This window comes from Empidonax traillii, unplaced genomic scaffold (assembly GCF_003031625.1).
Source record: "Empidonax traillii isolate 1590-97213 ecotype Southwest subspecies unplaced genomic scaffold, ASM303162v1 scaffold150:size1405651, whole genome shotgun sequence".
NCBI lineage: Eukaryota > Metazoa > Chordata > Aves > Passeriformes > Tyrannidae > Empidonax > Empidonax traillii.
The window spans coordinates 121,057-146,665 of record NW_020955343.1 but is presented as its reverse complement, the minus strand read 5'-3'; the positions used below and the strand labels follow the sequence as shown (position 1 = coordinate 146,665).

The 25,609-nt window shown below is 47.7% G+C and overlaps 1 protein-coding gene across 1 annotated transcript in view; it reads right to left on the bottom strand.

Annotated features, from left to right (window-relative positions):
* TCERG1L (transcription elongation regulator 1 like) overlaps positions 1-23,382 on the bottom strand; it is a 58,053-nt gene extending 34,671 nt beyond the window's left edge. Inside the window, exons 1-4 of the mRNA XM_027884609.1 lie at positions 23,087-23,382; positions 21,655-21,801; positions 20,632-20,812; positions 11,938-12,093 (exon numbers count right to left, since the gene is read on the bottom strand). Coding sequence (XP_027740410.1) covers positions 11,938-12,093; positions 20,632-20,812; positions 21,655-21,801; positions 23,087-23,347 — 745 coding nt within the window. The 5' untranslated portion in view covers positions 23,348-23,382. The remainder of the gene's footprint in view (positions 1-11,937; positions 12,094-20,631; positions 20,813-21,654; positions 21,802-23,086) is intronic.
* Positions 23,383-25,609: the final 2,227 nt, after the last annotated feature.

The following is a 25,609-nucleotide window of genomic DNA, read 5'->3' as shown; positions in this document are numbered from 1 at the left end:
ACTTCACTTTTATGGTGAGACATCAGTAAGATAGTGGTGTCCTCCAGCTTGGGTTCTCTGTCCCTCTGAGTCTTACAGGGGGACAGACCCTGTGTGGACAGACAGACAGGGACAGCATTTACAGCTTTTCAGGAAAGCTGATTCAGGAAGTTTGCTGAACTTTCCAACTACCCATTTCTGTCACTTTATGCAATTAAAATTAATTTATCAGAAAGCCCGGGGGTATAAAAATTCCACAGCCACCTGCCAGCCCACCAAGCAGCAGAGCTGGACACTCTGCAAACCCTGACTGAGCTCCAGGCAGGTCTTGATTTTCATTATTTTGCTCCCAGTACAAAACAGGACCTTGGAAAACAAGGACATGGATCTACTGGAACAAGTCCAGAGGAGACTGTGGCTGCCCCATCCCTGGAAGTGTCCAAGGCCAGGTAGGACAGGGTTTGGAGCAACCTGGGATAGTGGAAGGTGTCCCTGCCCATGGCAGGAGGTGGGACTGGATGCGCTTTAAGGTCCCTTCCAACCCAACCTATTCCATGTTTCTGTATGTCCAACAGCAAACCCAAAATCCCTGCTGGCACAGAGCCCCCCACCCTCCCCCACAGCACAAGCAGGAGCTGCACTTTTGTTTCTGCAGGATAATTTCAGCTCTCATTTCAATATGCATTGCCATAACCACTTCAGGAACTAGTAAATGCCGAAGTAAATTGCTTATTGGAGCGGGAAGGGAAGATGTGAGATGGAAAGTCAGCAAGTATTTCTGTAAATCTGCAGAGTCAGGACTGAGTGTCAATGAGCACCTTCTGCAATGAGCTCTACTGGGGAACATTTCTCTATCCACTTTCTCTTCCTTTAACAACCTGTTTTTTTGCAATTCCCAACAAATGTGCAGCAAAACGAGTAAAAAAGTGGCTTCAAAACTGAAGTGATATCAAAACAAATCAAAACCCCCTAAGAGCTGAAATGTCACATCCAGCCTTTTTTTTTTAAACTGTATCTTGCATTGTTTATGCTTGAGAAAAATACCATCAGTTAAAAACCAACCAAGGAAACTCTCCCTGTCCTGAGGGAGGGGGATGTTGCAGGAGGTTGGACTAGATGGCCTTGGAAGGTCCCTTCCAAACCAAACCATTCTGTGATTCCATGACAGTGATGGCACCAGGCACCAGCTAAGCATAGTCCCATACCAGTGGGTGCAGTGGGCATGAAATATCCCCCCAAAAAACCTGGTGCAAGTTCTCTCACTCCCCTCTCCATCCCCTGTCCATTAATGACAGGCAGACTTGGCTCCTCAAAGTCTTGCTGTTGCTTTTGGGAAGCTGAAGTGCCTCAATCTAAAAGACTCCTTAGAGGAATTATTTAAATCATTTCTGCCCTTTTGGGGAGAAATGGTTCTTCAAGGTCATACACCCACCCCAGACAAACCTTGCCCTGACCACACTTCACCCCTTCCCTACTCCTGCCTGGAGGATGCAATGCAGGAATTCACCCCCTTGGTGCCACCTCCTGACGTTGGTGTTTAATTGGAAAAAAAAAGCCCAAATTGAATGAGAACTCTGTGACCAGCACAGCTAACAGAAACCATTTCCAACTTTTAATGAGATTTCTCATCACAGGAGCTGTAAAAGCAGGACTCATAATGATGGTATTAAAACTGACATATTTAATAACAAAAATAGCAGGACTATTAAACACCACTTTAAGCCCCTTAGTTAGAAAAGCAAATGATGCAAATCCCAAGTCCCAGCTCGTGTCCCCATGTGACTGCTCAGCTCCAACTCCTGCTGACCCTCTGCTCCAGACTCTGCCTGGGGTCAGATCCCACAGCTTTGGAAGACTGAAAATACAAATCCTGTCTGGAAGCTTCTTCTTACTATTTTTATTTTTAAGGATATATAGTCAAATGTTGGATAGCACCCTCAGGCACAGGGTGGGATTGTTGGGGTGTCCTGTGCAGTGCCAGGAGTTGGACTCAGTGGTCCTTGTGGGTCCCTTCCAAGTCAGGAGACTCTGTGATTCCATGAACCTAAAGGACACTCAGGCACTGACCCCCACCTGAGCCATGAAGGTGAATTCCCCATCTCTCCAATCTCAGGTTTTCCTGCAGTTTTACAGGTCACGTGGCCATGAATGAACCCAGAGATGCCCCTGAGATTTCAGCCCTGGGAAAGGCCTTGATGTATTTCGTGCCAGGGATCTTCAGCACCATTTCAGCACCACGAGGACAAGGAGGAATGGCTGATTCTCTTCTGTGCTTTGATTTAATAGCTGTGGAATCATGGACTCTCCTGAACTGGAAGGGACCCACAAGGGTCATCCGGTCCTGGGCCCTGCCCGGGACACCCCAACAATCCCACCTCGTCCCTGGGAGCATTGTCCAAATGCTCCTGGAGCTCTGTCAGCCTTGGGGCTGTGACCACTGCCCTGGGGAGCCTGTTCAGTGCCCAACCACTCTCTGGGGGAAGAACCTTTTCCTGAGATCCACCCTAACCCTCTCCTGGCACAGTTCCAGCTGTTCCCTGGTCCTGTCCCTGCTCACACAGACAGGAGTATTACAAGCAATTTTTAAAATTGGTCTTAAAGCCTCAACAATTTAAATGTTTCTGGAATCTCATTTGGAGGATTCCTTTCTCCCAGCTCCCCTTTACAAGGCCCTGATTGTGGCATTGCTGTTTCCCTCTCCAGTAAAACACAAATGAGGTGTAACCAAGGGCTCAGAGCAGGGGCTGCCACATTTTTCCAGCCGTGGTTCCTGTGTGTCTAAAGCTCCACCGAGACCATTTTGGGCACTGCTGGCTCCTGGTGCAAACAGAGCATAATGTAGTACTAAAACTAGGGAGGGTAAAAAAATTAATATTAGATTTTTGGCCAGTTTCTCAAGCAGTAGCACCTAACCCGGGTGACCTCCCTGCGCACGGGGACCTCCTGAGCTTGGAATGCGGCAGCTGCTATTGGATAAAAGGCTCTTTTTGAATTATTCATGGGATCCATCCTATCAAATTGGAAAATAAGGCTGGAGGTCCCCAAACCCACAGCAGTGATTCGTGCTGAGTGTACCTCGGCACGTTTTGCAGGAATTGGGAGCATCCCTGCAAGGGGCACTGAGATGCACCAGCAAACCCTGAGGAGGATTGTGGGGCAACCATTCTACATCCATGGGAGCCACAGAGTTAGGAATCATCTGCCTACACCAGGAGGGGAAAGGGATGATGATGATGATAATGATCACCCCACACCCTTCATCTCCCATAACACTTCTTGCATCTCCATATGGCCCCATTTCCAAAATTTTCTGCTTTATTTCCAGCCTCATGAAAATTCCAGCACAAAATATGAATCTCCTGGTTTAACAGGATGTAATTCAGAGAGAATTTGCTAAATTCTGCAGTATCAAACCTTCAGAACTTCCACTTTCCCTGCATTGTAGCAGAGTAATTATTTCTGCATGAACCAACCCTTTGTATTTGAGTGAAATCTTCAAATACTCATTTCTAGGAGGATGTGAGTTATAAATTAGGTTTGGAATTTTGAAATCAGCGAAGCAGAAACCAGAAATGTGATTCTCTTGCTCAGTTTTAATGATGGTTTCCGAGCTGAGGTTTAAGATCCCTGGTTCCTGGCATCACAGGGGGCTGTCAACAGCACACAGGGCCTGGCAGGGAGGGGGATTTTCTTGAAATAACAGAATCCTAGACTGGCTTGGGTTACAAGGGACCTTAAAGCCCATTCACTCCCACCCCCTGCCATGGGCAGGGACACCTTCCATTATCCCAGGTTGCTCCAAGCCCCACCCAACCTAGCCCTGAACATTTTTAGGGATGGGGCAGCCACAGCTTCTGTGTGCAACCTGTGCCAGGGCCTCACTCCCTGAACTGCAAAAAACATCTTATCTGATCTAAATCAATCTTATTTCAGTTTTAAACCACCATCCTTTGTCTTATCAGAACAGGCCCTGCTGAAAAGTTTATCCCCCATGGAACCCTGGGGGTCTGCTCAGGCTTTTCTCTGCTGCTTTATCCGTCTCCAAAACAAACCCAAGACAGAAAGACTCTGCTTTGGAATATTTGCTGCCAGCTTCTCAAGCCTCACAGCTTTGGTAAACCTGCAGGTGAATGGAATCATGGAATCCCAGACTGGTTTGGGCTGGAAGAGACCTCCTTTCACAAACATCATCCTCACGTTTTGCATGCAGCAAACACAACCACATTTGCAATAAAATCAATGAAATTCCATTTAGCTACTCCAGGGAAGCATCTACGGCACACTTAAAATTAGGGATTTTAATTAATTTTCCTTATTTATATTCTGGCAATGGGCTAAGATTCATTTTAGCTCGTTACATTTATTTACAGTGACATGGAGGGGCTTGATTGAGAAGCACAGGAAGTCACCTAAAAATCACATCCACCGGCTCCAGACAACTGTTTACAAATACCAGGAAAATCCCTAAAAGTGTGGTTTAACCACGAATAGCTTTTTTACCAGAATAATCATTATCATCCTTCTCCCATTCTCTGTGTCCTCCCCAGCCATCCACATGTCCCTGGGGCTGGAGGACCAAGGCCACCAGCACAAGGACCAGCAGGTCCTTCACCAGGGAACCTCCCTGAGCTCTCCATCTGCTCCTGGGCACACAGTGCCATTTAAATTTATATTTTTATTTATTTATAATAAACTTCCAATCAGGTATTTCTGTATTAATTTTAATTTCTGAGATTAAATGTAATTAATGTAATTTTTTAATTAACCCAAGGATGTTTTTGTGGCACAGGGTTTCCTCGGCTCACAGTTCCATTAGGCAGAATGTTTAGGGGAAAAATTAAACTCTCAGCCTTTTGAGATTCCATTCTATCCCAAGGAATGCTGTGAAATTATTTCTCTGCCCAACACACCACACTGAGAGTTTCCTACTAGAAGGTGCAAGATTCTGAGATGCAAATCCTAAAAGAAGAGATCAGTCCACTGAGATCATGGAATTTCTCCCTCCATCAGACATTAGTTTTTTCCTGAGTTTACACCACATACAGACCTGACTCAGAACTGAAAATTCAGGTCAAACTGAAGCTCTGTGGTTTCTCTTTACAATATCAAAATAAGAACCAAAAAAAACCCCAATATTTCAAAAATTAAGTTGGTTGAACATATGAGAAATAATTTCAAAAACCCCACATGTTTTTTCTCACTGATAATGCACCTAAAACGTTATGTAGAGCAAAAGAAATGCACACAAAACAATGTCACTCCCGGGAGGTCTTCCCGCCTTTTACACAGACCTCAGAAAAACTGGCTCCTTTGTTCCCCTCTCCAAATCTCCCCAGTATTCCTAATAGGTACCAACCAGCAGGGACAGAAGAGATGGGTTCAGTCATGGCACTGGGAATTTACTTTGTATCCCAAAACATTCCATCCTGGCTGCTTTAAGCCTTGGCCACACACACTGACTTCCTAATGGTTTAATTGCACAAATAAATTTAGAGAAACAACAGCAGGAGCCTCCAAAACAAGGAGTTCCCTCAGCTCTGATTTAAAACTCATGATCACACACTGTAATTCTCATCCATTTCCCTTCTCCTGGAAGGGGACAAGCCAAGGAATCTTCTTGGAACAAGTCCATTATCCTTGCAAGACTTATTTCTTCGTTTTGGTCCATTTGGTTTTTCCTTCTCGGGCTCCTGCTCCATTTACAGGAAATATATCAGGTTTAGGGAAAACTGTTTTAAGCTACACAAATCCCAACTAAATCTGAGTCTGCAACAGAAAAACAGGAAGCAGGAGAATCATTTATGAAAAGTCTTCCAGGGGGTAAATGGTGTCTCCTGTAGCTCCTGAGGAGGAGCTGAACTGATTTGCGTGAGATGTTTGAGCAGGGGTGGGAAACACTCACACTGACACAGCCCAGCTGGGGATGGTGCTTCAAGGGCACTGCTGGGCAGGTTGGAAACTCAGGAGTCATATGGAAAATGAGACCTTTCCCCTATGGATTCCCAGTGGTCCCACCTGCCACAGGCAGGAATTTGGCCCTTAAAGCAGAGCAGGAGCTGCCAAGATCCCCCCAGCCCTGACCCATTACAGCCCCTTGTCTCGAGTGTGAGATCAAGAGAGTTTGTGCATCCACGTCACAGAAACACGGAATGATTCAAGTGGGAAAAGTCCCCTAAGATTACTGAGCCCAACCATTCCCCAGCACTGCCAAACCCACCACTAACCCATGGCCCCAGGTGCCACATCCACTCAGCTTTTAAATCCCTCTAGGGATGGGGACTCCACCACTGCCCTGGGCAGCTGTGCCAGGGCTGGACAGCCCTTTTAGGGAAAGAATTCTCCCTAATTTCCAAACTAAACTTCCCCTGGCACAGCTTGAGGCCATTTCCCCTTGTCCTGTCCCTTGTTCCCTGGGAGCAGAGCCCAAGCCCCCCCCCAGCTCCCCCCTCCAGTCAGGGAGTTGCAGAGAGCGAGAAGGTCCCCCCTGAGCCTCCTTTTCTCCAGGCTGAGCCCCCCCAGCTCCCTCAGCTGCTCCTGGTGCTCCAGACCCTTCCCCAGCTCCGTTCCCTTCCCTGGACATGGTCCAGCCCCTCAATGTCTTTTTTGAAAACAGACCAAAACATTTCAAGGCTGCCCAAGTAACCACAAAGCATAAAATAAGAAGATCTCCCGTGCTTTTAGGTGCCTCTCCATGTGCCATAGCAGGAGGGTGGCAGCACCTTGGCCCCCTCAAGCCCAGAGGCCCATCCTGGGGGGGGGGGAAAGAACAAACTGTGACCAATTCAGATAAAATTCCTCCAAGGGATACAGGGAAAATTACCAACTGCTGTATCAGTACTAATCTTCCAAGTGCCAGCAGTGACAACTCTCAGCCTGCACACCTTGCTTGGCTCGTGGTTGGGAAAAAACCCGCTGGCAGGTATTTAAACTGTGTAATTGCTATTACTAACAGTGAAACCTGATTTAAACACTCTACAAGTGCACTGGCATTTTTCAAAGAAAAAAAAAAAACCTACTTCGTGTTTTACCAAGCAGTTAAAGTCAATTCCGTCTGACTTTGATGACATTTACCGAGCAAAGAGCTGGGCACGAATGAAATGATTTGGTTGTTTGTCTTTTGTAACTACTATGGGAAATATTTATATTTTTTCTTTTGTCAGTATCTTGTTTTTACATGGGAGACACTGAACGAGGCTCTTCTGGTTCACACCTGAGGAAACAATTGTTTGTTAGGCCACAGACATGGTCTAAATGGACAGGACAGAGCTGTAACTGGTACTAGCACAGCCACAGGATTCTGGCAACAAATCAGATGAATACCAGAATCACTTAGGCTGGAAAAGACCTCTGAGATCAAGTCCAGCCTGTGACTGACCCCACTTTCTCGCCCAGCCCAGAGCACTGAGTGCCACATCCTGTCCTTAAGCACCACAGCAGCACATTCCCTCCGCAAAGGTATTTTTATTCTTCCAGAAGATCGTTCCTTCTACTTCTAGTTAATCATACCAAGGGAAAGGAGGATTAGAAAGGCTTTTTCCTATACGTACATAAGACCTTCGAATATCCTGAGTGGGAAGGGACCCACAAGGACCATCAGTCCAACTCCTGGTCCTGCCTGGGACACCCCAACAATCCCATCCTGTCCCTGAGAGCGTTGTCCAAACACTCCTGGAGCTCTGTCAGCCTTGGGGCCGTGCCCACTGCCCTGGGGAGCTTGTTCAGTGCCCAACCACTCTCTGGGGGAAGAACCTTTTCCTGAGATCCACTCTAACCCTGCCCTGACAGAACACTAGATGTTCCCTGGGTCCTATCACTGGTCCCCAGGCATTCTCTGAATGCCTTGGGAATCCCAGTCTGTTTACACAGACCAAGTGAATCATGATCCATAAATCCAGTTGGGTCCAGCCACATATTTTCACCAATAAACGCTCCATGCTTGACTTCATTTTTTCAATAGAGATGATGTAAAAATTTGCAATATCCAAACATTCTGCCTGTCCTTTTCATGCAGTTTTCTTCGGTAACCCAAAAAACAGCTGACTTTTCACACAATCAGAACCATCACCCCATTTCTTAGAGAGTCTTAACTGGGCAGCTGAGCACTTCCAGTTTCCAGCAGAGATTTTGCGTCCAACAGGAGGAGAGAATTGACGCTCCTTTCAATGATTCTGGGCATTAATTTATCCCACTGTACAATCATGTCTTCTCTCGCATGTGCCAACACAGATAGGAACAGAAAAGTAATTTTATGCTGAATATTAACTCCAGTAGGAAGTTATCACTTTAATAACTATAAACATTCATTATCTTGCTTCGTTACACAGCATTAAAGCTGGGCAGATCATTTACAACAAGCTTGTTAGAACTATTCAGCATTCCAAGTCAAGCCTATTTTACTGCCAGACATGTGGGACACCCAGGAAAGGGAAGGAAAAGCTTCCTGAGGAGATGAATATCAAATTTCTGGTTAGAATATTTGTGATTTTTCCAAAATTGCCATTTTTTGCTCATCTAATACCTAGGAATTCTGGTATGCAGGATGGCCAGACTAATCTTAAATTAACCACTGAGTGAATCATCTTCATGATGGGAACGAGCCCAGCAGAGAGACCCGGCCTGGCAGAACAGGCAGGAACAATCCCAGTGCCCAGAACTGCATGAGCTCTCCAAGTATTTACTCACTGGATCACAGTTTTTAATTAATCTTGCAAAGAAAAGAAAGAAAAGGGTTTGTAGCTTCCACAGAGGTTGGACAAGTGTCCTCAGCCCAGCTCTCCCCAGCCCTGTCGTCTGCTGGAACACCCAACCCCACCAGCTGGGCACTGGGAGGAGATGAGCAGAACAAACCTCCAGGTGACTGGGAGGTACTGGAGATACCCAACCTTGCTCCTTAATTCCTTCAGTTCCATTCCCCAGAAAACAAATATTTTTTACAGACTATCTTTACCTCATAGAATCACAGAATTAGTGAGGTTGGGAAAGCCCTCGAAGATCATCAAGTTCAAATGTCAATCCAGCACCACCACCACGGTCACAACTAAATCATGTCCTCAAGCGCCACATCCACATGGTTTTTGAATACTTCCTAGGACAGGGACTCTACCACTGCCCTGGGCAGCTGTGCCAGCCCTTTCAGTGAAGAAATTTTCTCCAGTATCCAACCTAAACATCCCCTGGTGAAACTTGCAGCCGTTTCCTCTCATCCTGTCCCTTGTTCCCTGGGAGCAGAGCCCAACACCCCTGGGCTCCCCACTCCTGTTAGGAAGCTGCAGAGAGCGAGAAGGTTCCCCCCTAAGCCTCCTTTTCTCCAAGCTGAGCCCCACCAGCTCCCTGGGGAACTGGGGAGTTGAAGAGGTTGGTCAGGAATCATCTGGCAACATCTAGGCCAGGTTGGACATCTAGGCCAGGGCTTGGAGCAACCTGGTCTAGTGGAAGGTGTCCCTGCCCATGGCAGGGGGTGGGACTGGATGGACTTTCAAGTCCCTTCCAACCCAGAAGGGATTGGATTCTATGTGATTCTATGATTCCATGAAGATATTAAGCTGAGGTTAGGATATAATGGGAGTAGCTCCACTGTCACATTACCTTTCCCCAGCACTGACCCCTCGCGAAGTGCTGTGACCACTCAAACAGCTATTACCTGTGTTTGCTGTGGGAGAGGAGCTGCTTCCTCCCAAAAACAGCACTAAAAAAAAAAAATCACCAAATAATTTACGAAAATGTGGTTTAAACCAGCTAATGAAGGAGTGACAGACACATGAAAGGCCCCAGACAAGCGCTGGCATTAAGAGCTGGTCTAACACACGACGTTGTTTGGCCGTTTAGGTGCCGAGAGGAAAAATACTGAGTCACTTCCCAGCTGTTCCATGGCAGGGTAAAACAGTGCATTGAAACCTTAAATAATTCGGGAAGCCAGGAACAGGTGGCAAATGGTTTAGATGGCAGATGGTGCCTTTTTTAATATTTGTACTCACTGCTAATTTAGGGAGTCCATAACCACAGACTCAGCTCTTACCTTCTTCACTCCGATAATTAAAAAACTGCACATAAAGAAAATAAATGCCCAATTCTTTATAGAGTAGCTGTAAAAGTGGTACTGGAGGTCACTAGACATCCCACACCTGAATACTCCATGTAACTGCTTACATTCCCAAAGTTTTTTGCATTTGGTTTTCTTTAAGATCATCTTCAAAGCCTTGGCTTGACAGTGCTGGGAAATTCAGTTTTCTCTCCACCAGCGGAGCTCACAAGCTCGAAGGTGCAGCTCAGTGAGGAGCTGCATCTCCACATGCTCCTATTTAGTCTTTATATTAAACCTGGCACAAAAACTAAGCTAACAGCGAGGCTGGCATTAAATATTTAAGGGAACATTTTGCCTGGTAGATGCACGGGCAGAACCACGAGTAGACACAAAAAAAAAGAAAAAGGGGAGGGGGGAAGGAATAAAATCACGAAATGGAGCTGAAACAGCATTGCTGGAACCTTGTCCACGTAAGTCATTGATGTGACAGCAGAGAGCACAGAAATATTGTGCCAAGCCCCTTCTCCCTCTCAGTGCTGCTGTACAGCTCCAGCCCCAGTACTTGAGTTTTAATTTGGTGAAAGTCCACTCACAGATCACTCATGTAGAAATAGGTTCCTCAAATTTAAATATATTTTAAATAAAATTTTATGTTGCTACTAAATCCAGTATTTTATGCTGCATTTTTTCCCGTATATTTATTTCATGATTACAGTTCTCCAAGCTCAGGAGAGTGACAAACAAATACCCAACAATAAAAGCGATCACAGAAGCTTCTCCCGTGGCAGAGCCAAGGCACAGAGAACCTGCACCACCCAGCACATCCCACCCACGTCTGCTCAGCCCCATCTCCAGCTGGGATCCTTCACAGTAAAAGGCAACACATGGGTTTAAATTCCCTAAATATCCTGCACTCTCTCATAGCTCTGATTTTCTTTTACAAAATGTAAAATAAATTGCATTTAAATGAACCCCAACTCAGGGAAGAACACATCTAACAAGTAATTCTGCTCTTTATATAAAGAATGATTTTTTTTTCCCCTTTGGTTTCTCCTCTAAGATACTCATAAACAGTCAATGTGTTTTCTTTGGGTGAAATACAATATTCCATGGGAAGCGCCAGCAACTCTCTGCCCTTCAGTAGAATTAATTCAGGAACAATAATCACTGAGATACATTTCTCATGAAAAGATTTCATCTGAGCACCAAAGCCATAACCACACACCTTCTGTGAAATCCAATCTCACTGTACGGAAAACACACCCTAATTTACATTTTTAACTTCATCAGCATGTAACATTTCTAAATATAGCCTTGAGCATTCAAAGTACAGTCTCAAAAATTACCCTTAAGGTTGCAAACCAGCCCCAATGAGGCAGAGATGCCCCAGTGCTCCCCCAGCCGCCATATGCAGAAAATTTTTACTCAACAGCATGCCAAGAAAACAGTGATTTTTTCAGTCAGAAACCACATCTCAAGCTACTGGTAAAAACCACAGACCCAGGCTGGGTCTCCCAGTGTGCTTTAAAATGATAAACAGCCAAGGAATCTACTTAAGTCTTAATCAAATATTATTGTACCTTGAGCAGATACCTTTCAAACACCAACCTTTAAGCTGAGGATCAGCTCCAAAGGCTTGGTGTGGCTCAGACCACTTTTTCTTACAGGACTCACTGAGATGGAGGAACCAGTTCAGTTCATCAACTGCCCATTAAACACCACAGCAACAGGACTACTGCAAACACCCACAGGGTTCTGAACTCACCTCTGACACCATTTCAGAGGACGCCTCCAAACCACCCCAGAAAACCCACCTTCAACGCCAGACTGCAGTGACACCCCCTGCACCCCTCAGTATTTACCCAACACTCAGAGAAGCCTCTCTGCTGCATGAAAACAGGAAAAGCTGCTCATCAGTGTCCCAGGAGGGACCTTACCTGGGAAGGGCGAAGCCACCAGAGGGATTTTGAGTGGGGAGAAGGTGAGGAGGTGGCAGGGCTGGGGGGCCTCGGGCTCTACCGACACCACGGCCGCCGTGGCCAGAGCCAGGGTCTGGTTGGCACCCATGGCCTTCAGGCTGTTCTGGCAACCACCTGTGGGACAGGGAGACACAGCAGGGTTATCTGGACAGGAAGCAGTGGTAAAAGGATGTTTTCAGCCCTCAGTTTCGACACAGGATGGAACACTTCCCACCTGGCCCCTGCTGCATGTCAGAGACAATAGAGCCTGAATACATACTATTTATAATATACCTATATATTATATAGTGAGGCCTTATCTGCAGCATTGGGTTCAATTCTGGTCTCCAGAGCTCATGAATCCCAGAATCACTGAGGAAGGGAAAGCCCTCCCAGCCCATAGAGCCCAATCTGGACCCAGTCCCCACCTCGGCACCCAGCACAGAGCACTGAGTGCCATGTGCAGTCATTCCTTGGATACCTTCAGGGATGGGGACTCCACCACCTCCCTGGGCAGCCCCTTCCAATGCCTGAACATCCTTTCTGTGAAGAAGTTTTCCCTGGCAAAGCTTGAGGCCACTGCCTCTTGTCCTGTCACTGGTTGCCTGGGAGAAGAGATGAAGCAGGAAAGCCAAGGAGCTACTGGAGAGGGTCCAGCAGAGGCCACAGAGATAATCTGGCATCTGGAGCATCTCTCTGATGAGCAGAGACTGCAGGAGCTGGGTGGGCATGGTTAGCCCAGAGAAGAGAAGGATGAGGGGGAATGTCATCAATCCACACAAATATCTCCAAGAGGTGTCAGGATGGTCCCACACTCTGTTCAGTGGTGCTCAGGGACAGGATGAGAAGCAATGGCCATAAACTAAAACACAAGAAGTTCAATCTCAACACGAGGAAGAACTTCTTTCCATGGATGGGGCAAAGCCTGGAAGAGCTGCCCAGGGAGAGTGTGGAGTCTCCCTCTCCGCAGACATTCCAACCCCACCTGGACACGTTCCTGTGTCACCTGCTCCAGGTGACCCTGCCTGGGCAGGAGGACAGACTGGGTGATGTCCAGAGGTCCCTTCCAAACCCAGCTATTCTGTAGCTCTCTGATGTATTTCCTAAGGACTCCTAAAGTCCCTTTCCTAATCATTATTCTGAAGTCCCAGCTCATGGCAGGAGCATTTTTAGATATTAAAACCCCATAGATGTGAAAACATCATTATAACCCAGAGGGACAAGGCAGCAGTGACTCATATCCAAACTGTGCAGAGTTATTAAATATAAATGAAAAAACCTCAATAAAAAAGCCAAATATTTGAGGCATTGAACACAATTATTCTGAACTTTCCTAAATATAAGCTGTCTGATTTCAAACTTGATTTTTTTTATTACTTTCTATATTAACAACCCAATGTTCCTCTTGCCTTCCTGGCTGCTCTGCTTTGTTCTGCACACAAATACCTGGGTTTTACACGTTGTACATTCATATCCTTCATCTCAGAAACATCACATGCAGGAAACTACCAATGGTCTAACATGAGAACTAAGGAGTCTCCCAAATTAAAGCTCAAGCAGTATTTACACCCTGTCCTATTCACCTTTGTCTGACAAACTTGCAGGGAAGACCTTCAGAGCTCAATCTCGGCTAAATATGTTAAACAAACGAGAACATTAGGAGCAAAAATCTTAAGGAGAAAACCTAATTTGACACACAGCAGCTGTTCCTCCCTCCACACCGAGCTAAGGATTCCAGAATTAAGCAATCATTAGCTTATTATGTCATTCAGCAAACACTCCTAGCCCCTGTGGAAATCCTTCAGGCAACAGGAGGCAACTGTGGTGCTCCAAAAAAAAAAAAAAAATCACTATTTGATCAGACTCCTCACTCCAGGCACAGTGTCAGTCTGGGGGGTTCCTTTATCCTTATGTATCACTGAGAGGAAAACAGGGAATTGGTGTTTGGGAAGGGAGACTGTCAGGGGGGTGATGCAGCACCTACAACATCACTGCTGCAGGGTGAACATCCAAGAATCATGGAATCACAGACCGGTTTGGGTTGAAAGAGATCTTAAAGCTCATCCAGTCCCACCCTGTTCCACTATCCCATACCTTCCACTAGCCCAGGTTGCTCCAAGCCCCGTCCAGCCTGGCCTTGGACACTTCCAGGGATGGGGATTTCTCTGGGAAATCCATTCCAGCCACTCACCACCCTCACAGCCAAGAATTCCTTCCCAATATCCCATCTATCCCTGCCCTCTGGCAGTGGGAAGCCATTCCCCCTTGTCCTGTCCCTCCAGATCCTTGCCCCAAGTCCCTCTCCAGCTCTCCTGGAGCCCCTTTAGGCACTGCAAGTGGCACTAAGGCCTCCCTGGAGCCTCCTCTTTTCCAGGTGACCACCCTCAGCTCTCTTATCTTTGTTCTAACGCTTCAGAGACAATTATTTGTCAACAACTAAGTCCTGCATTAGTAAAACAGAAGTTAAATATTTTCAGTAATCATCACCAAAAAAAAAAGTTTGTTATTTTTACCGTATCCCTCAATGCCAAAAAACAACTGCAAATGCACTAATTATCAGGCACACAGGCCAAAAAGCCCACAAATTCTCCAGGTTTTGTCATTCAGTGATGGATAAATGGAAACAAATTTTTCTGCCAGAGTCATGATAGACAATAAATAAATAAAAATAAATAAAAATCAGAGTCCAAGTAATCCAAGTGTTAAATCCTAGATTTTGTATTCACCTGGGGACTAGAACAGCCATTTAGTGAGATCAAACACCTGGCCTCCCAGAGTCAAGGCTCACTCCTAATTCCAGCTGTCTGCAGCTGGGAAAAATCCACCAAACATCTCCTGTAGCTCCTATGAGAACTAATGTTGTTTGGAAAATATGGCTTTTCCACTGGCTTCCTACAGGGTACAGGAGCAGAAAGGTTGTTTATTTCTCATTTGATTATTTTATTTTGGAGAAGAGGATGCAATTTCCCCAAAGAGTCCAGGAAAACAGGAAAATAATGTGAGCCTTGGTTGCATGGCCAGCCAGAGCTTCTGCCAGCACCAATGAGTAACAGTCCTGGAGCAGGGCTTCCTTATTAAACTTTCATCAATCCCCTTATTAAAGTTTCATCAGTCAGTTGAAAGAGAAGTTTGGGTGATTTCCCCTCCTTTGATGAAGTTCTCTCTCCTTCTCTCCTGCTAAATAATTCCATGAAGAAAGGACTATCCCTGTGATTGTTAATCCAGGAGAGGAGGCACAGGTGTGGTGTGTGGGGTCAGCAAAGCCCCTCTCCTATTTACAGGCAGCTCAGCAATCACTCAGCAATTTATCAGCTCTAACACAACACTGGACTTGCCAAAGCTGGCCCCAGGACGTGACTCCTTGAGGGCTGAGGACTTTCATCTGAGAAGTTCTTCTCAGAAACCAACCAGATTCTGCTGCAGGATTTTTGAAAAAGTTCTTGAAAGAGTTCTCTAGAATCATCATTAATCATTCCCCATTTATAGGTGGAATTTGAAGTGTCAAATGCCTTGAAAATGGGAGTAAAATACAACCGTCAACATACCCTTGAGGGGGAAAATACACAGTATTTTTTCTGGCAATGGTGGGCTCCCAAATCTGTTTTTGGCAGGTCAGGGTACAGGCTGGGCAAGGAGTTCAGACTTCACTGCTGAATCCAAGAATCACTGAAGTTGGAAAAGCCCTCCCAGCCCATGGAGTCCACCCTGTGCCCAATCCCCACCTTATCACCCCACCCAGAGCACTGAGTGCCATGTGCAGTCATTCCTTGGACACCTCCAGGGATGGGGACTCCACCCCCTGCCTGGGCAGCCTCTTCCAATGCCTGACCACCCTTTCCGGAAATAAATTTACCCTGAGAACCAGGAAGAATCATCATCATCAAGGCCTGACACCAGTCATGCTTTAACAGGAGCTTCCGATGCTTCTTGGAAGGAATTTTGCCCTTCCAAGCATCCAGCCCCCCTCATCCCACCCACCCCAGCCCCCACACCTACAGGGTGATGCTCCATGCCCCTCTGGCCATTCCATCCCCATCCTATGGGCTCCAAACCACCACCTGCTGAGCTCCTGCAGCAACATCGACCCTTCAATAAGCGAAGCCAAGGATTGACTTAAACAGCATATTTATCCCTCTGCAAAGGAAAACATATTGATATCCCTGTCTCCTGCAACCCAACGGGGGAAAAACAGCTTGTGTCACTTCCATTTGTAAACTCCAGTTATTGTATGAGCGTGCCAGGGACAGCCTCACTTTTCTGCTGATTTGCAATCAACAAAAAATCCCTGGCTCCTCACGAACAACAAAGCACTAGGAGAGCTGCATTTATTTACCAGGAGGTCTGGGGTCAGGCAGGACAACAGTATGAAAGGGTCAGAACTACCAGCCTCGCCCATAAATAACACATGGCATGTTTTATTTCTAAAATGTAAGAGTTAAACCAACCCAAACTGGGCTGAATTTTATCTTGATTTGGGTTGATAACAGAAAAAGCACCAAAGAACCATAAACTTAATAAGCAAAACAAAAAACTTTGTGAAGACTGTGATTAAAGTGAGGCACTCCCAGACCTAATAAAGCATTTGGCTCTGCAATGCTTGAACACTCCACAAATAAAGAGAGGTTTGATGGCTTTTCAGGGACATGAAGAGGGTCCTGCAGTGCTATTGTTGTTTCCCAAACAGGGATCCCCAGCACATGCATGTTAAATGCAAGATAATCCAATTTGAGAAGCCCAAACCTGATTATTTTTATATGCAAATGGCCTCTGCAAATCAAAGCTTGTGCTCAGATAATACAGAAGGCCGGAGGTCCTGGGTCCTGTATTTCAGAACTGCTAAAAAAACATGAGAAAATAGAACCCAAATTCAACACAAGGCAAACCCACTTAATTCAGAGATGTGTAATGTCTGAAATCTAAACTGAAATTATCCAGAAAACTGCGCCTGTATGTAGGTGTGTATTTGCATATAAATCCTAATGCTGATCATTGCGACAGGAGACACTGGCTCGGTTCTGTAAAGGTTCCTGGGGTTAAAAGAAAGAAAGGACACTGACAGGGAGGATCAAAGTTTTAATCTACTGAGGATGTCCCACATGACATCCTTGTTTCTAGCCTGGACATGGATTTGACAGATGGACCACTCAGTGGGTAGGGAATTTTCTGGAAGGCCACATGCAGAGTTGTGGTCAATGGCTCGATGTCCAAGTGGAGCCCAGTGAGGAGTGATGTCCTCAGGGGTCAGAATTGGGACTGGAGCTGTTTGACATCTGTGTCTGTGACAGGGACAGTGGGATTGATGCACCTTTGGCCAGTGTGCCAATGACACCGAGCTGGGTGGTGCAGTCACACGCTCCAGGAAAGGGATTGGGCATCCAGAGGGATCTGGAGAGGCTGGAGAGGCGAGACTGTGCCATATTCATGAAGGTCCTACAGCTGGGTCAGGGCAATTCCAGTCACAGGCTGGAAGGAGAATGGCTGGAGAGCAGCCCTGGGGAGAAGAACTTGGGGGTGTTGGTGGATGCCACATCCCTGAAAGTGTGCAAGGTCAGGTTCTACCTGGTCTAGTGGAAGGTGTCCCTGCCCATGGCAGGGCATGGAATGAGATGGTCTTTGATGTCCCTTGCAAGCCAAACTATTCCATGGTTCTGTGAAAACCTTCCCAAACACATCAACAGCAACACACCTTTTGTAAGTAATCACTGATGGTGTTTGAGAGCCAGGAATGTCAAACTACAAAAACACCCCTTCAAACACTTAAACCAACAGTAACAACAGTAACAGCACAGAATATCACATACCAGAAGGTGACAGCTTTTATCTAACAGGTGCCAGCAAGGGGTCCTGCCAATGCTCCCTCACCCCACATTCAGCAGCCACCGACCTCACAGGGATGTGCAGGTGCCACAGGGGCACAACTGACTCAGGACCAAACCAGCCCTGACCCCACCCACGTGGCTGAGAGCACAAAGCAGGAGATGAAAATATTAATCCCTTCTTTGCTAAAATATCAATCCTTTCTTTGAAAAATATCAGTCCTTTCTTTGAAAAAACATCAATGCTTTCTCTGAAAAACATCCAGCCGCTGCCTTCCACCCAAACCCGCCGAATCCAGCAGACACAAAACGAGCCATCATTCCGAGGTGGGCAAAGGCCACAATCCTCCTCAGATACACAAACCGCCAAGTACATAAATTCGTGGTTTGCAGTTTGTGAGAGAATAATAGAGCTTGCTTTCCTTACAGAAAATAACACCTTGTAGTAGCTGGAGCTGCAGCTGGTAAGTTATGCACATTACCCTCTGCAGACTTCAGTGCTCGTTCCTTTATCTCTGGAACTGCAGATCCATTGAGGAAACAATTATATCATTACTGATAACTGTGCAAGGCAGACCCGCCGTACAAGCGGCTCCCGAAATGATTCCGACACAGAGCCGGCGGAACCCTTATTAACTGCTCCGTTTGTACCGCTTAACAAAGCCATTTGCTCACGGGGGTTTTATTAATCCTCATGTTAAGTGTAAAGATTACACAGGAAATACTTCACGTGCCACCATAACCCTCGGGGAGGCAGGTTCTGGTTATGGCTGGAGGACACAGACGGTGCTGTCCTGCCGGGATGGCCCCACCTCGAACGTGTCCTGCACGAGCTCTGAGGCCACACAGCCTGGGATGTCACTGGACTGGCACAACCACAGCAACAAGGAATGAGATTCTGAGAAAGATGGGAAGGAATTCTTGACTCAGAGGGTGGGGAGGCCCTGGCACAGGTTGCCCAGAGAAGCTGTGGCTGCCCTATCACTGTAAGAGTCTCAGGCCAGGTTGGACGGGCCTTGGAGCAACCTGGGCTAGTGGAAGATGTCCCTGCCCATGGCAGAGGGTGGGACTGGGTGAGCTTTAAAGTCCCTTCAAACCCAAACCCTTCCAGGATTCTATGATTTAGAAAGGTGACTGGGGGGTCTTTGTGCTCCTTCCTGCATTTCTCCCACCCAGTGGAGCTCAGGGAGTTCAGAAGAGGCAGACAATGCTGCACACACTGCTGCAGGAAGAGTTGGATGCACCTGAGGATCTCCTGTACTAACAGGCTGGTGCTTGCATATCTTGTCCAGGCAGAAGAAAACCTTCCCTTCTCCAAGCTACTTCCATACCTCAGACACAGCACCAGGCTGGGAATGTCCCAGTTCTGCCCAGCACATCCCTCTGACCCACTGCCAGGTACACTCTTGTGTTATGTTCTGTGATAAAATGTTCGTGCATGTTTAAATAACATTGTTGTGAAATATTTTAAAATACTGAAATCTTTTAAAGGTACATAAACCTTTATGTACCTTTATGTACATAAACCTTTATGGGGCTGTTGCTCCCCTGCCCAGAACACCTCCCTCACCATCACACTTTTCCTCAAACCCCACTTTCTCCTGTCTGGAAGCACAGTTTGATGCTTTCCCACGTCACGCTGGGGGCATGCAAATGGTTTTATGGGTAATAAATAAAAATAAATAATATAATAAATATAAGTAAATAAATAACAGGTTTTCCCCAGAGCAGCTTCACTCCTCCAGCCGAGCACTGGAGATCCTGGCAGGATGAGGAGGCAGCTGACAGACATGGCTTTGCTACAACACCAAAATATGGACCCATTCGAGTGGTTCAACATGTTTCAGTGCAGAACAATATTCACTGCTAATTAATCAGGTTGGCAAATGAGCCCAAACAGCAACAATCTCTTCCAGCACGCTCTGAATCTCAACAGTGATGGCAAAATACAACATCCCATGTGCTGCTCAGCTGCAAAATAAAAAGGACTTTATGGGGCAGAGACCACAGAAAGAGTTTTGCTGTCAACCCAACAGGCAACACCTTGGGTCTGAGGAAGGAACAACTGGCAGAAAGCCATTAATTCTTATTGTCATTTTAGAATATATTTAGGGGTTGAAACATCAGTAGCATTTTATTTCTCAACCTCTTCTCTGAAACAACTGCTACGTTACTGGTGCAGTGACAAAACAGAGATTCAGCCCTACTGAAATGCACATCCTGCTCTTCTCCAAGTACAACTGTTCTTTTCCAAGTATAAATCTTAGTAACTTACAGAGTCACTGAATATTTATACAGAAAATATGTTTATACTATTATGTATATATTTATAAGTATATAACTCTTAGTCCTATTAACGATTTATGCAGATTAATGGAATTTAGTTCACACTATCATTGTGCATAACTGAGCCTTAATGAGCTGATTGATCAATTCCTCCCCTCTACTGCCAGTGGTCTACAGAGACCACACTGAACTCTTAAAATGAGCAGCCAACAGAACTGTGCATGGGCTGTGCCACAGAATCATGGAATCATTCAGGTTGTCAGCAATTCCTTGTTTGAAAAATAAACTGTGCAGTTGGGGAGTGGCTGGTCCCTTCATTCCAGAGGTCAACAACAGGCTATGGAACAGCCTGTTACAATCTCCTGTAACTACACGTGGTCCTTTCCTCCTTTCAGAGTAATTTTGGAGGATGAAACACATTTTGCCATCAAGGTTCAGCTCAAACAGGAGATTTTTAGTTGAATGGAAGGAAACCTTTACTCTAGAGAATGGCTTGTGCTTCTCTCAGAGATCCATTAAGGGAAAAACACAAATCAACAGCCAAGTACTTAATTATTTACATGCTACTGACCTGGTACCAGCTGAGGTGCCAACACCAGTGTGGGCAGTGGCCTGGAGGCAGCAGCTGGCCTGGCTACAGCCAGAGCTACTTGGTTGGTCATCAGCAGAGGTTTCTCAGCTCCCTGGAACAGCCTGGACTCCTCAGGATGTATCCAGGCTGAATCCAGAGCAAATGCATTGTTCAAGTATATCTGTCCAACAGGGAGAAATGAAAAATGTTACTGCTTGAGAGACAAAATTCAGCAATAAAAGTGAGATTAAAGTGTCTTTAACTCAGTATTACAACAGGTAGTGTCTCACCTGGGGACAAATCTGCTAAACTAGATGGATTTCTGCTCCCTCAGTGTTGAGGCTGAGCTTAAGTGACCATTTAAAAATTAACTGGCTTTTAACATGAACCATCAGCTGATGCAGCATCACAAAGAGAAAAGAATCACTGAAGGCAACAGTGTCCCAGACACAGCCACAGCCAGTCCAGAGAGACCCCTCGGCACCTCAGGGACTGCGGTCACCTTCCAAAAGGGGGACATGAGATGAGGGAGGGGATGGGATGCAGGCACAGAGCTGCATTTTCAGCATCCAGATGGTAAATGGTCAGGTGAAGGTAACTGAGGGTGGGATGAGGGACACAGGACCATGAGTGACCGGTTACTGGGGACGTGGCAGCGCTCATAGTGATGCCACTGCTGCCGGAGCTGGACCTCAGCACCGCTCTGGGTTGAACAGGGTCAAAACCAGGAAGAAAGGGAAAACTCCCATAATCACATCCCATTTTAAAAATAAGACACTATTCAAAGGAGTAAAGACTAATATTGGAGATGTTCTAGTTTTTCTAAGGCTTCAGAAAAGCAAAGCCCTACAAGTGTTGCTCCATCAGCCCTCCCTCCTGACATTCCTCCTCCACAGGGTTTTCCTGACAAACCACTGACCTCTCTCACTCCATCACAATCCACTAAACCCGTAACATTCCTCAGCTTCCATACTTTATGTACTTCAGCCTTAAAACCACTTCAACATTCAAGATCAGACTTACTTTGCAGTTGGGCAGCCTTTTATCGATCCAGCTTTTCCCAGCGTGAGGCGGAACCGAAGTCGTGAACACGGGGGGGAAAACAGGGACAAATTCCACGCTTGAAGAAGGTGAAAATCCTATGACCGGGGAATGAGCTCCAAATATCCACTTTGGAGGGAGAAAAAAAAAAAACAGGAGGAAGAGTTAACACGAGGATTTTTTTTCCCGAGTAAACCTCTGCTTTTCATGATTTCCTAATTATGTTACAGAAGAGCGTGGAGAATTTCAAGCACATCCCTCCAGTCCAACAAGAATCTGTGGGCATTCTTTGGGCATCACACGGTGAGCAGCACATGGCACTGGCATCATAAGCTGCTTTAGGAAGACACAAACCAGTAGCCTGGAGCACAGCAGCACTGGTAATGGCTGCAGTGGGTTTGCTCTGATCAGACTGAACCTCACATACAAAACCAAAACATCACTAGAAAGTGCTTTGAAAATGAATCTTGAAAACCAAAGCAAATGGCAGAAACGTAATTTTTCTTAACTTAAATTCGCTTGGCAGATAGGTTTCCACAGCAAAACCACCTCTGCGGGTCAGTCAAGTGGTCTCACGCTGGGGAATAATTGATGTTCCCGTTTCATTAGACCCAGCACCGACTGTTTTCTCCAGAACCACAAGAGACGCTCGAGCTCGAAACGGCTGGAAATCATCACACGAAATCGCGCGGACACTACAGCGCTCACATCCCGGGTTTATTTTTACCTCCGGATGGTAAAAAACATAAAGACGATGCAAAACTACATCACAGCTCCGGCACTTGCACTGTAACAGGGCGAGCACCTGGACGAGAGGCTCCGCTATCGCTGCTGCTGCTCACGGCAGCAATTAATAATTCAAATATTCATCAGGGGAAGCACTGGCGCGACACACCGGTTCCAGTGACACGGCTCAAAACTTTCGTCTTTATAAATATTCAAAGAACGCAGAGCGGCGATGCTGCCCCGGCTGCCCGAGCATCCCTCGCGTTCCCGCTGGATCTGCGGGAAGCGCATCCCCAGCCGGCGGGGAGCGGACCCGGAGACCAGCCCCGCCGAAGGGACCCCAGCCCCTCTCCCAGCCCTTCTCCTCCCGGGGAAAACCCCGCCGCAGGTTTCTAGAGCCGCTGGAAGCGTCGCGATCCCCCACACTCGGAGGCGCGACCGGAGCCCGAGCCCGAGGGGCGCAGAGCGCGGGGGGAAGGGGGGGCGGTTGTAGCGCCCAGGGGAGCACCACCCGGGCAAAGAGGATGCCGAAACCGCGGAAGGGCGATGGCGAGCCCGGAGTGTCCCCGCCGTCCCGCGGGGATGGGATGGGGGAAGTGGGGTCCCGGTGGCGGGGCTGGCGCCGGGCACGGACACGGCCCCGGGACGGCTGTGCCCCCCGGTGGTCGCGGGGCCGCTCCGCCCTTACCTGCCCCTGGAGCAGCGGCTCGGTGGTCGCGGGCAGCAGCGGCAGCAGCGGCTCTGCGGGGCCGCGCCAGCCCCGCAGCACGGCGGGGGGCGGCAGCAGCAGCGGCGGGGGCGGGGGGGGACCCCCGGCGTTGGCAGCGCCCACCCGGAGCAGCCCCGCGGCCGCGGGCAGCACCCAGGCCCAGGGGGGCGCGGGGGGCTCCGCGGGCGGCGGCCACAGCAGCGGCGGCGGCGGGCGGGGGGCGGCGGCGGCCGGGAGCATCCCGCATGGCACGGAGGGGAGCGGGAGCGGCTCCTCTCGGCTCCGGCACCGGCTCCGCTCCGGCACCGCCGCCGAGTGAACTCCGAGCGCCGGGAGCCGCGGGCAGGCTCCGCCCGGCGCGGGGCGGGGGGGCGCGGAGCGGGGCGGGGGCGCCGGGGCCGCCCCGGGGAAGGCAGAGAGGGAGGGGGCGCCGGGACCGGCCCCCGGCACAGCCCCCGCCGGGAAGGAGTGGGGACACTGCCGTGCGCCGTGGGGGAATAAAACGGGCTTTTCGACGACTTGCCCAGCGCCCGAGGGGCAGCCCCTGGGCACGGGGGATGGGGGAGAGAGGCGGAGGGGGGATGCGGGGGGATAGGAGAGACAGCTGGGCTGGATACGGCCCCTCCAACAGTACCCCGGACACCCTAACACTCCCACATCCCCAAGCCCCCCACCACCCCCAAAACCTTCCCAACCTCCCCAATCCCCTCAACCTCCCCAAAACCTCACAGAACCCCCAAGCTTCCCCAATCCCCCAACACCCTCGATCCCCCAAACCTCCCCAGCCTCCTCGACTCCTCCAAACAGCCCCTGAACCCTGACCTGCCCCCCCACCCCAAAACTCTCTGCCTTCCCCAGACCATGAATGTGCCACAGCATCAGCAGCTGCAGGAGGCTCAGATATCCCATAGCTGCCCCCTCAAACACAACCCTTCTGTCTGCAGTGGAAATAACCTGAATTTAAACTAGAAGAGGGGAGAATTGTCTTAGATATTGGGAAGGAATTCTTCCCTGTGAGGGTGGGGAGGCCCTGGCACAGGTTACCCAGAGAAGCTGTGGTTGCCCCATCCCTGGAAGTGTCCAAGGCCAGGTTGGACAGGGCTTGGAGAACCTGGGACAGTGGAAGGTGTCCCTGCAGGGGGTGGAACTGGAGGATCTTTAAGACTCCTTCTAACCAAATCAGCCTAGAATTCTAAGTATTTTCTGGCATACAGAAGCCTGGTACTACTGCTGCTGCCAGAGAGCAGGTCCTTCTCTAACCCTTCTTTACAACCTGTGGGTTTGTTTCTCCTACCTTCTCATTCACACTGGGAAATAAAGCAGCTGGACAAACCCCTGCGAGCAGTTGACAGCATCCCACCTTTCCAGGAGCTCCTGCAAAAATTAAAGGAATAAATACCAGTGAAATGAGCCTGAGATCACACCAAGTGTTTCAGCTTCACAATTTAAAATAATTGCAGAAGAACTGGATCTCCTCTGGCAAAGAGCAACCTGAGTAAAAGTAATGCCCAAGAAGGTAAATTATGACAATCTGTGACTGAACACTGAATCAGGGAAATACATTGCTCATAATTACCCTCAGAGAGACACTGAAATACTGGTCTGAGCAAGGTATAAAGTGACAGGAGTCAGATGGACAGACAATCACTGCTGAATGTTTTAGTGTGCTTGTAAAACTCAGTCACTTCTTGGGAATTGTAACTGAGCGAGAGAAACAGAAATGCAATGACATCAACAACAAAAACCAGCAAACAAAAATGGTTGTTTCCTCTGACATGCAGAGGAAAGTTTAAATGCAATGGGGCAAAAGGCACCTGAGACAGTTCAGTCTCACCCCTCCTGCACACCTTAGCCCTTGGATACTGCAAAGAGCACTTTAGAAAGACAAAAAGCCAATTTAGCCCTGAAATAAAAGGTTTAGACCCATCATCTTCATTTTTAAGTCTGAAAAATGGGTGTAAGCACTCAAACAAGACGTGCCTCTCATTAATATCTGAATTACAGATTTTTTTTTTTCCTGAGGACATTTTTAGCCACTGTTCTTCATGACAGGGTTGTCTTTGTGAGACAATATTAGGTAATGACCAAACTTTCTGTTGTTAATGCACTGACTGTTTCAAAGTACAGGTGCTGTAAATCAGTAGCCATCCGTAGGGATCCGTTCGATTTGGTTGGTGAACACGAGCAGAGCAGATCCTGGGCCAAATGCCAAAGGCATCACATAGAACACTCTGTGTGCAGGTGTATGTGGAGCCATGAACATTTAAACATGTGAAGCTGCCTGTAGGTGATAGCCCTGACCAGAACCCCAGCACAACTACACGCTGAGCAAATCCCTCATGAATAAATTCCTCCCTGCTTCCACCTGTGATCCGAGCTCAGAGTCCTAGGCAAGGAGCAAGAACAGGGAATCTCTTCCCCCATCACTGGGAGCTTGTACTGGGTGAGAAAGCAAATGTGAGCACAGAGAGATCGTTCATTTGAGGCACCAACCCCCCCCCC